The following is a 12,702-nucleotide window of genomic DNA, read 5'->3' as shown; positions in this document are numbered from 1 at the left end:
TTATGAATAAGGTAGAACACAAGGCAGGCAGGAAGAATAGAGGATAGCCAATCAGAACAGAGGTCATTTACATAGACATTGCTACATATATGTATATATTTACTACATATATGCATGATCAGTATTCTTTTTACCATGAGACAGTTTCTGTTGCCGAGGTCCATGACGCCAAGGGCCGTTCTACCCTCACCACTTCCCCTATCCGAACCTTGCAGGTGATCTGTCCCCTATCCCCTATGGTTGTCCCATGTTATTTGTTCTGGCTGAGCCTGGGGACACTACCCCCAGGCTTGGGTCCAGGGGTAGGTCTCAGTAACCCTTTTCCAGGCAGGGTACTCGCTTTTATTGTACTCCGTTTTACTGGGGATGTTTTTCGGATTGTGTTTGTCAGGGTGTCAGGACCCCTAATGACCAAGCCCTTGAGATCATTCAATCACTCAAGCCCTTATGTCACGACAAGGCCTACAAATTCCCAAAAGGAGTTTCTTCAGTCAGGTAGTTGGGCTCACCCTTCATGTCAGAGGAAGGAGGCTCGGAGTAGAACTGCTGATCCTTCATGTTGAGAGGAGGCAGCTGAGGTGGTTTGGGCGTCCGATAAGCATGCCCCCAGGTCACCTCGCATTGGAGGTGTACTGGGCACGACCAGCTGGGAGGACACCCAGAGGAAGGCCAAGGATGCCTGGGCTTCTGTGCTCGCCCTATTGTCACCACAACTCTGAATTGGACCAAGCGGACAAGAAGATGATGATGAAGAATATATATATATAAGTATATTTTAACATATGTGTTGAAATGTATACCCAATCCATAATAATATATGTGCATTAATGGCTAAATATATTAACCTAAAAAATAAACATTAATGGAAATATGTTGAATACCATTGTTTATCATTTCATAATGTAACATTTAAAACTATATATATATATATATATATATATATATATATATATATATATATATATATATAGTATTGTGAATAATAAATACAGGACATTGTCTATGTATGTACATCTTTGTATGTAAATATTTTTTACATTTATTTATAATATTATAATAAATTATATTTATTTTATTTTTTATTATTTATTTATTTTATAATACATATTTTGAATATTTACATTCTTTTATTAACCAGAAAATGATTCTACGGCTTCTATTCAGTTTTCTAGAATCAGTGTGTTGATGTCCTTGAGTTAGAAATCAAAGGGGGGAAAAGGCCATTAAGATTCAGATAAACAAGCCTATGTTCTCCACGATGTTCTCTGTAGGTCTGAAACTGCTATCCTTACACTGACACAGCCCTGGCAGGCGGCTTGATCTTTCTTTTTTCTACAGTGTTGGTATTTATGCTGATGGAAGCCAGGTGTAGCCTCGATAGAAGCAAAGATGTGCTCCCTTTGAACTATTGCAGGAATCCATATTGCAAGCGTTTACTTTGCTCTCTCTCTCTCCTCTCGCTCTCTTTACTTTATTTGGAAGTCTTTGTGCTTCTGTGTAGGCTGGACGCTGCTGTTGAACTGAACTCAAACTGTCAGAATCCCACGATTCACACACTACAGTCTAGCAACGCTGTTAGAAAGCAGACCGTTAGGCCTGTTAGGTTTGCATCATGTTTGCTCTTTGAAATATGTATTGTGCCCTGTGTCGGAGTGAGCCTGAGTAAGTGCCACCAAATTGTCCAGACATGTCTCAGTCAGCCTACAAACAAGCATGATGTAGACGAGGCTACAGCAGCAATTCTCCCGGCTTAAGCCCAACATGAGCCCTCTCTGTAATGTGAAGGAGTGGTCATTGAAGTCATTGTGGGGGTGAGTAATTGGGTAGAACTCCGGTAAGCTGATCTGAGATCAGGGCTGTGGTTTCTCGTTCGGTGGTCAGAGATGGGAGAGTCCTGGAACTAGTTGGTTCTAGAACAGATGAGAAGATCTTACCTGGAGTCCAACAGATTCTGCCATTTCTAGACAATACTGCCATCTGCTGGTGTGTCTTTACCAAACTTCTGCATGGTTCAGTCATCCTGAGTGGTTTTGATGACGCACAGTCTTGTTTTTATTTTTACAGTGGTGGTGATAGAAACCAGGGTCACCATGTCTACAACACAAATATACACACAAACACACACATATATACATATACATATACAAGATATTAATATGTACATATATTTTGAACTATACACCCCATCCTTATAATGTATGTACATATATGGCTAAATATATAAACCTAAAAAATAAAAAAAATAGAAATATGTAGAATATCATTGTTTATCATTTCACAATTTAACACAATCAAAAGAATAGATACATTTATGTGCAATCCAAAACTACCAGTGAACCCACATCATTTGTAGATAATGGTAACATAGTGCCATATTAAAAAGTTCAGTTTCATTGGGAACTACTTTGCCTTATAACGCCTCTCTGAAAATTAAATATATATATGTTCAAAAGTTGATCTCAAAACTGGCATAAAACAATGTCTCAGACAATATCAGGCAATGCACATCTCACACCTAATCACTCTGAAAAATCGTTGTTTGCTACTTAATGATTCAATTTCCCAAAAATAATAGAATTTCCCTTTAATCCCAATTCACTCATCATTGCTATTGTATTCCAGCCCTCAGTTCAGCATGATTACAGCCTGAAGTCAGGTCTCCTTTGCACCAAACCTGACAAAATGAATCCTAAGAAAAGTGTTACCTTTATTATTGATGTATTTATTTATTTATTTATTTATGAATTATATCTTTGTAAGAAAATCTGCTGATGCTTCCCGGAACATCACCGATGATGAGTCCAGAAGCAATAGGCCTAGCTGATGCATTTCCACAGATATTACTGCTACTACTATTGCTAATATAATCTTAAATAATAATAATCTTAAAAATAATAATAATAGTCACATCTTTTTGGTCATTTCGAGATGGTTCCTAGCATTGAATTAAATACAGTAATGGTGTGTGAAGCTTAGCTTAGCTCTGGCTGTAGGTACAGTATATACAGTGGGGTAAAAAAAGTATTTGGTCAGTCACCAATTGTGTTCTAAAAAAAGTTTTCCCACTTAAACAGATGAGAGAGGCTGTAATTGACATCATAGGTAGACCTCAACTATGAGAGACAAAATGAGAAAATAATTTCCGAAAATCACATTGTCTGATTTTTAAAGAATGTATTTGCAAATAATGGTGGAAAATAAGTATTTGGTCAATAACAAAAGTTCATCTCAATACTTTGTTATATATCCTTTGTTGGCAATGACAGGTCAAACGTTTTCTGTAAGTCTTCACAAGGTTGGCACACACCGTTGCTGGTATGTTGGCCCATTCCTCCATGCAGATCTCCTCTAGAGCAGTGATGTTTTGGGGCTGTCGGCAGGCAACACAGACTTTCAACTCCCCCCAAAGGTTTTCTATGGGGTTGAGATCTGGAGACTGGCTAGGCCACTCCAGGACCTTGAAATGATTCATACAAAGCCACTCCTTTGTTGCCCTGGCAGTGCGCTTGGGACTGTACAGTCTTTCATTTGGCCATGAAACTAATAATGAAAAGGATTGCGAATGTCAGCCTGAATGCTACCGTCTAAAGGCTTTTATTTTTGTCAGATTTAGTTATTTTGTGGAACAAAACGTTTATCTGACCAGCATCAGCCTTTGTCAATTACAGAAAAGCTCTGTGCCATTAAGACATATTCCAAATTCTAATATCAAATCTATACAAAACTGTTAGCCTCTCAATCGCCAGCAATTTTGTACGGGTCCTCGTTCATACAGGCTTCAGCAAAGGACACTGAGGACACATGAAAGGATCACCACATTTGGCCCCAAAACAAAAAATGGCACCGCCTACAGCCACAGTGTTCCTCGCAGGCTCACAACAATGAGGACTTCAAAATCAAGCACCCCAACACTCAACTGTAGTACACCACACTCAGCTCATCAGCTCAACCGCCGTTTCTTCTAAAATCAGGGGTATTAATAGGACGTTTTTAGGGATTGTTAGGGGCCCCTGAGTGGCGCAGCCATCTAAGCGTCGGCACTATCATCAAGAGATCACTGGTTTAATCCCTGTTGATGCCACAGACATCCGTGGTCCGGGAGTCCCAAAAGGAACAACTGGCCTCGCTCTCTCTGGGTGGGCCTCCTCCAAGTGCTTTCGTTGGAAGCCCTGGTTGCACTGTGTGATAGGGGGAGTCCTAGCTATCATATTTAACGCCTTTAAAAGCCTCACAGACACCTTTCACAAGAAATGGCTACATATTAACACAGTTTATCCTAATCAACATGGGTTTACATTTAAAAACCTATAAAGCATCTCAGTTTAGCCAGATACCTCAGACCTAGCCTGTGTAACGGGAGAAGAGCTGAGGGACATGCCTACTGGACAGTCTTCAGCTTTGAGCTTAATTTATCTGGCTAGATCTGAATGACACATTTTAGCAGTTCATTTTAATAGAAATATTGATGTTTTATATAGACACTGCTGGAAGTGTCCTTAAAGACGTTAAGAAATATAGAAGGTTTGATACAGGTTGATATACCTACTGTCCGCAAAGGGGGCTACTAGAAGTCTGCTGATGGCAACGCCCAAAGCCTAAGCCGGACCAAGAGCCCTTCAAGCTTCAGGTAAGGCTTGGCTCAACCCACCATCCTCCAGGACTTATGCAGCACCTAGATTTCTCTCTGTCCTGGAGGCAAGGTGGTGGAACCAGCGAAGTCGCTCGCTGACTGAAGACCATCTCAGAACTGAAGGTGTGGCCACTTTGCCAAATGGCTGGAAGAAGACCCAAACTGTCAACTTCAGCTAAGAAGAAACTGGCTCTGATGGTCAGGAACAGGTGATGCATTCAATACTGCACCAGCTGTTAAGCATGGTGGTGGTAGCATCATGCTCTCAGGCTGTTAGGTCACTGATGGAACTGGTACACTGCACAAAGTGGATGAAATAATGGTAAATAATAATAAGGAGGTCTACCTCAGAATTCTACAGCATAGCCGTGAATCCATCAGCTAGACGACTGAAATACGGACAAAATTGGGTGTCCCAACATTAGAATGACCTGGGATACAAATCATAGGTGCTTCTGGAATCCGGGAAAGCGGGGGTGTACGCACGTTGGGCACACGCCTGTGTTGGCAATTCACGGCCAAGACAGCAATACGCCAGAAATTGACCTGAACACGCCTCATTTCGAGACCCCCACGCCCATTAGCTAAGATATATTCACAAGCATCGCTGCTATTTACACGAAGCAGGCAGGAAGGCCTGAAAATAGACTGTTGGTGGGGTGCAATACAGCACCCCACCCCCTTGGCCCCTTTTAAATGGACTTCCACGGAAAGTTTCTTTTGTAAAGCTGCCAATTTGGAGAACATGGTTTTATATATGAAATGGCCAATATGGTCACGGGACAGTGCTCTACGAACACCAATCAGCCATAACATTAGCACCACCAGCCTAATACTAAGTAGACCCCCCTTGTGCCATCCCAGCAGATCTAACCATTTGCGGCATGACCTCCACAAGAGCTCTGAAGGCGTCCTGTGGTATCTGACACCAGGACTGGTTATCACCAGATCCATATATAAATTATGAGGTGGGCCTCCATGGATCACACCAATAAGCCTAAGGTGACCACACGACCCACAAGACCTGCCTGATGTTTTGGAGATGTTCTGACCCCGTCAGTCGTCTAGCCACCACAGTTTTGGTGTCTCAGATTCTTCAGCACCGTCATCACCTTCCAGGACTGACTGTTCATGATCCCACCCTTGACAGAAGAAGCCACTGTAGATGAAGAAAGATAGTCAGTGGTGCTAATGTTGACCGCTGTACATACGCTGGCCTTGGAGCTTCTCTAAGGCACCTAATTAGGGTCCAGAGGTTTTTCTGGGTGCTCATACACACCAAGTTCCTCCAGTACCTTTCAGAAAACAGGCCTAGTTCAAACTCCTAATAGTAAAACGTTGTGAAAACGTCCCCCCCCCCCCCCCCCCTCCTTCTAACCATCAGCCTAACATTATCACGTTGTCATGGAGCTAAAATAACAGTGTAGGCCAGCCGTCCTTCCCTTCCCGAGTATTACAAGGCTCTAGTAAAGTCTCTATAACGCTGGCGTTTGGACGTGGGGAGGAAAAACAGTCAGGAGACTGGCAGGCCGAGGCCTGGCCTAGCTCGCTTGTTGACTAGCCTGAAATTAGAGCGTACAGTCGCTCGACCTCAGTTGAGCTGACAGAAGGTTCAGAGAAAATTGCCACTTTGTCCGGGCTGATGCGGCTTTCTGTGAATGCGAGAGGCGTTTGGCGCGACGGGGCATCAGGTGGCTGTGAGCTGCGTTTTATCCCCGGTGTTTACCGGGAGAGTAATTGCTGTTTTCGCTCAGCTCACCTGAGGCGCTGAGGAAAGGAGACTGGCGCCGTCTGTGCTCCAGCGCGCTGCTGCGAGCGGCCGGCCAAGCTGGGGCGCAGTGCGCGCGTCTCAGCGGTAGGTGGCGCCCTATGTTCGACGATTTGGACAGTTTTAACCCTTTAAGTGTCATATTTTATCCATATATTTTGAGACAGCAGTGTATAATAATATAATTAAATATTTACTAAGCTTCACTAATTATTAAATAACATAAAAATTTTGTTTATGTTTTATCCAATTTAAAATAATTTATTTATCATTTATAATGTAATATATTTTAAAATAAATGTTAAAAATAATATATGACAGGTGATATTTAGAGATGTATGACATTTAAAGGGCCATAGCTGATTTCTTTTGTTGTGTATAATATTCTTTATTTATATATATATATATGGTACCTGAATGTGCTGAATTTCTAAAATTACACATTACTTTTATTTAGTCTATTTACAGTAAACCTACTGTACACTGTAAATGATTACAGTAATTTTTTACTACAGTGTTTAAAGCACGTTTTATCCATATATTTTGAGACAGCAGTGTATAATAATATAATTAAATATTTACTAAGCTTCACTAATTATTAAATAGCATAAAAATTTTAAATATGTTTTTATCCAATTTAAAATAATTTATTTATCATTTATAATGTAATATATTTTAAAATAAATGTTAAAAATAATATATGACAGGTGATATTTAGAGATTTAAAAAAGAACAACAACAACCCTCCTGTTTAAATAATTAAATTAATAATAATAATTATTAATTTCTTAAAATTATTTGATTCACACGCAGGCTTATAAAGGTTAAAGGACCGGAGTGGAGGGCGGTTGTATGGTACCTGAATGTGACAGTAAACCTACTGTACACTGTAAATGATTACTGTAATTTTTACTACAGTGTTTAAAGCAAGTTTACCTGTATTTGGGACAAATATGTGGCAAATATTACTTAGAAATATGATATTTTCATCTTACATGTTCAACTTCAAAATTATTGTACTACTATAGTTAAAACTATTTTTAGATTTTTTAAATTAATTATTAATTATATTTTGTGTGTGATTTGCATTTAAACCAATAATTTATCCTCATATATTCATATATTCAAATGCCTGTATGTAAATAGCAGTGTAAACATCTGTAAAGTCTCACAGCTTCCCTATTAACAGTGCAGTGTTAATGTGACGCAACAATAAACACTTTTTGATCAGATCCGATTCAGTTCCCCAGTTTTTACTTAGATTAAAGGTTAAGGTATAACTCCTGGAGTCTCTCAGAGTTTCCGTATGGGCCTCTTCTTGCCCATTGGTGCGGAATATTGAATAGGATTCTGCATGGCACTTTCAGTAACAGCCTGTTCTCTTTGTACAGTCATTGTGCAATCAAACCATTTTCCCCCAAGTGTAGAATTCATACACCTGAGTAAATACAGTGGATGTTCTTTAAGTGTCTCCTATTAGCTTTCCTGATGGACCAGAATATCCTACCTCAATCCACCCTAGTCCACCCTAGGCCATTTGAGCATGTGTCTGTTTGTTGGCTAACTGGTTCTCCACTTTGTATGACATTTAAAGGGCCCATAGCTGATTTCTTTTGTTGTGTATAATATTCTTTATTTATATATATATATATATATATATATATATATATATATATATATATATATATATATATATGGTACCTGAATGTGCTGACATTACTTTTATTTAGTCTATTTACAGTAAACCTAACGTACACTGTAAATGATTACAGTAATTTTTTACTACAGTGTTTAAAGCATGTTTACCTGTATTTTGGGAAAATATGTAGCAAATATTACTTAGAAATATGATATTTTCATCTTACATTTTCAACTTCAGAATTATTGTACTACTTAAGTTAAAACCAATTTTTAGAATTTTTTCATTAATTTAATTTTGTATTTATTTATGTTATTTATTTTAAAGTGATTCACATTTAAATTACCATTTAAACTATTAATTTGTAATTGTAATTCATTTGTTTTGTATAGTTATATATTCAAATGCATATATATATATATATATATATACAAAACACAAATTAATTATATATAATATATACATATTATATATGCATTGTATATATATATCACCATTTAAACACTTATTTTGTAATTGTTGTATATTCATATAATTAAATGTATGTATATGTATATATATATATATATATATATATATATATATATAAATGTGTGTGGACTGGGGACTTTATGGTACAAGGAACTTCAATAATGTTCAATAACCAATGAGAATGATAATATTTTATTGTTTAAATAATATCTATATCGATATATAGACGTTGGTGTAGTGCAGTGGGTAAGGACATAGCCCACCCTGTGGCAGACTGGGGTTCAGCTCCCCGGCCAGGCAGGCACACCACTTTAGGCCAATAAGAGGTCTTGGGCAAGACTTCTAACACTTCCTTCACCCACACTCTTAAAAATAAAGGTGCTACCTTCAAGGAAAGATTTTTAGAAGAGTTTCCTTGACGGTTCCTCCACTGTTTCAAACTGAGGAGCCTCCACAGAGACCTCAAGGATCTCACACTTCTAGCAGTGTGAGAACCGGTGTGTAAAAGAGAAGCGAGTGTGAGGAGCTTTTACATTAGTAAAGAACCTTTACATCCACTTCCGAAGGTTCTTCACACACACAGATCTCTTTACAAACATGGTTCTTCAAGGAACCGCACATGGTTCTTCTATGGCATTGCCTGAAGAACGCTTTGTAGCCTCTTTATTTTTTAGAGTGTCCCTGTGTAACATGGTTCGAATGGATTCAGTGTCTCTGGATAAGCCAGGTACCACATATATATCCATATGGCTGTGAAGGACATATGAAGATCAGTCGATAGTGGGCTGTTCTGCACCCATGTGGTGGTGAATGACATGAAGGACAAGCTACAGTGTACCGCTACCAGAGGACTTCTTAAACTTTGTGTGGGTGGAGATAAGACAGGATGTCTTAAGTCTCAAAAGTGGGGATTGTCCCCTACCCTTGCTCCTAATTGACAGTCTTGACTTTCTGGATTAAGTGTAAACTGCCTACACTAAGCGGGAACGTCCCATTCCTCTTCTCCCACTGGAGTCTGCCTGTTTGCGCTTTTCCAGGCTCCAACACAGTGGATTCAGCTCACGTTGTGGTCTGATAAGTGCCGTCTGCTGTGTTGGAACAGGAAGCTTAAATCACTAGACTGGAACCGGGGACCACCAGGCAAAATGGCATCCCACTTTTCTTCACAGACGATACAGATGTTTCATGCCGTAGTCATCCAGAACCTGTAGCGGCAAATGTTGATGACGAATGAACATAAAGGGCTATATTTACCAGGTAACAATCAGCTTGATGGTATCAGCAGTCGGGTAAGCTGAGGAATGTCATTTCGGGTGATATTTGGAGGCGTCTCCATCTCTGACAGCTGACAGATTTAAACCCTGCAGATAAACCCGTTTTTAGGCCTGAAGACAGTTGATCTGAGCTAATAGTCCTAAGTAATCAGACCTACTATCATCAGACAGATGTTTCTCTCAAGCTTTCTAGTGCGATCTGCCTTTTGCTTGATTGCTGTCTCTATTGAGAATGGTTTACTCTCACAAATTCAGCCTTAGACACTGCAAAATAACACATACACTCTTGGACAAAAGTATTGGGACACCTGCTCATTCATTAATTCTTCTGGAATCTAGGCTATTAAAACAGAGTTGATCCTGCTTTTGATGGATTAGCTGTCTCTACTGTCCAGAGAAGAAGGCTTTCTACTATATTTTGGAGGAGCATTGCTGTGAGGATTTGATTGCATTCTGCTACAAGAGCATTAGCGAGGTTAGGATGTTGGAAGATCACTACCCCAGCTCATTCCATGAGTATTAGATGGAGCACCATCCATCATTCCTCAATGCTGGGGGTCTTTCTACCACTCTGGGGGGGGGGGTATATAATATTTATACATCTTGCAGGGTGTTCCTGGTGTGCAGTGGTCAGTACCTACAACCGGCTCACTGAACTGGACCGTGGCTTTGTCTTCTCTACAGTGATGAAGCTCCATCCAGCACCTTTGGGATGAGTTGGAGTGCCAGGACAACATCAGTCCAACATCAGTACCTGACCTCACTGTGACTGTATGCAATCAAATCCTCCCGGCAATGTTCCAGTGTTACTGCAGGAAAGAGGGGATGAACGCCCCTGGATGAGCAGGTGTCCACAAACTTCTGGAGGTCCCCAGTGTGTGAAGAACAGTGCTGTTCCCCTGCCAGAGGATTTCTTGAGACTTGAGACGCAAGTGGATTGGCTCCTGCCCGCCATACTACGTCACAGGTCCCGCCCACAAGCCCTCGCGGAGACAGCTCAAGCCCAAAGGAGAGTAGAGTAGACTTCAGGAAGGACTCCAGTGAACTACCTCGAACACACACACACACACTCCCGGACTCCACTCATCACCGTCACCAAAACAGCGGGCGAGTTTCGTGTCGTGCCCGAGGAGCAAGGCTGGATCCACGGGGACGCGCGCTTTACGCAGAACAGGTCTCAGTTCCGCGCTTCACAGTTGGCCGCGCTTCGCAGTCCCAGTCCATCCAGGATGACCGCGGTTCTGGACAGCCTCGGCTCGGATATGCACACGAACCACATTACCTCCAGCACTTTCAGCGGCGTGCACAAGGCGCAGGACTCGGCCACGTTAGCGGCGTCCTCGGCCGGTGACGGCGCGTTCTACAGCGTCCCTCAGACTGGACACTGCGCCTCGGCAGCCTACGCGCCCCTCACCTCCTACCCCTACCACCCCGCGGGAGTGGGCAACGTGCACTACAGTCCGAAGGCTTACGACATGGGTCTGGGCTCCACTTACAGCGCGTACGGAACCTACGGACCCAGCACTTCACCCACACCTACGGAGCCAGGTAAGGTAAGGGGGGGATGCGCAGTGGGGCTAACGCTGGAGACATACATACATACATACATACATATATATATATATACATACATCTATATATATATATATATATAACTACATCTATATACATCTATATATATATATATACTAACACTACAGTACACTGATATACATATACGCACATATTCATACATATAGACAGATATACAAGGAGATGTGTAGGCCTGTGTACAGTGTACATACAGTGTGTGTATATATACACTGTATATATAGTGTTATGCAAAAGTTTGGACATCCCTTGTCCCTTTCTAAGTAAACAAAGTTTTTTTTTCTGCACATTTTGACACATTTCTTTTCTGAATTTAACTAATTTAACAAAAATTAAAAATAACATTTATTTAAGGATTATTAATATATATAATATATATATTATATTATATATATATATGTATAATAATATTATATATTATTAATTTGTATTTATACCTATCTATTATATTTCAATTATATATATATATATATATATATATATATATATATATATATATATATATATATATACAATTGACATATAAGAGATAGGTATAAATAAATATTAATAATATATAATATTATTATTATATATAATATATATTATATATTACACACACACACATATATATATATATATATATATATGTGGGTGTGGGTGTGTGTATTTCATGGCACTTAATGTGACGTATAAATTATGTTATTAATATATATATATGTATATATGTATATATATATATATATGTACACTCACCGAAAATTCCACGTGTGCACTTGGTCAGAGAAAGACGAGAGCGAGCCGGAGGTGCGCATGGTGAACGGAAAGCCAAAGAAAGTCCGGAAACCACGAACCATCTACTCGAGCTTCCAGCTGGCCGCCCTCCAGCGCCGCTTCCAGAAGACCCAGTACCTGGCACTGCCCGAGAGAGCCGAGCTGGCCGCCTCACTGGGGCTTACACAGACTCAGGTGAGAGCACGAGCACACCCCCCTCCCCCCTTACACTATACAATATAGGGTCCAAGACCCGCATTTAAACCCCACACCACTTCTTCAGACCTTCCTCCAGCATCTTCTTCCAGCAGAGGAGCTGAGGGGAAGCGTGTTAGGAAAGAATCTTCTTTTTTTTGCTTCTTTTGGTCTAAAATAAAATTCCAGAGCTGGAAAACCACAGCAGAGCAGCCGAGCTGTGAGCTGAACCAACAGCACAGTGACTGTGAAGCTCCGAGCTGGAGCGCAGAGGGGAAATCTGGCTATAGGTTCCTCACAAACCTCCTCGAAATCCATCAAACTTATACTTAAGTGCATGAACTGAGTAGATGGAACAAGTTATCCCCCACCTCAGCTTCTC

At 40.4% G+C, this 12,702-nt stretch overlaps 1 protein-coding gene across 1 annotated transcript in view; it reads left to right on the top strand.

Annotated features, from left to right (window-relative positions):
* Nucleotides 1-10,820: 10,820 nt before the first annotated feature.
* Nucleotides 10,821-12,702, top strand: part of dlx2b (distal-less homeobox 2b) — a 2,834-nt gene continuing 952 nt past the window's right edge. Inside the window, exons 1-2 of the mRNA XM_072657257.1 lie at nucleotides 10,821-11,330; nucleotides 12,136-12,320. Of these exons, the coding sequence (XP_072513358.1) occupies nucleotides 11,012-11,330; nucleotides 12,136-12,320 (504 nt within the window). The 5' untranslated portion in view covers nucleotides 10,821-11,011. The remainder of the gene's footprint in view (nucleotides 11,331-12,135; nucleotides 12,321-12,702) is intronic.

The sequence above is a fragment of the Salminus brasiliensis genome, chromosome 15 (genome assembly GCF_030463535.1).
Source record: "Salminus brasiliensis chromosome 15, fSalBra1.hap2, whole genome shotgun sequence".
NCBI classification, from domain to species: domain Eukaryota; kingdom Metazoa; phylum Chordata; class Actinopteri; order Characiformes; family Bryconidae; genus Salminus; species Salminus brasiliensis.
The sequence above is the reverse complement of the archived record's forward strand: the minus strand, read 5'-3'. Positions and strand labels throughout refer to the sequence as shown.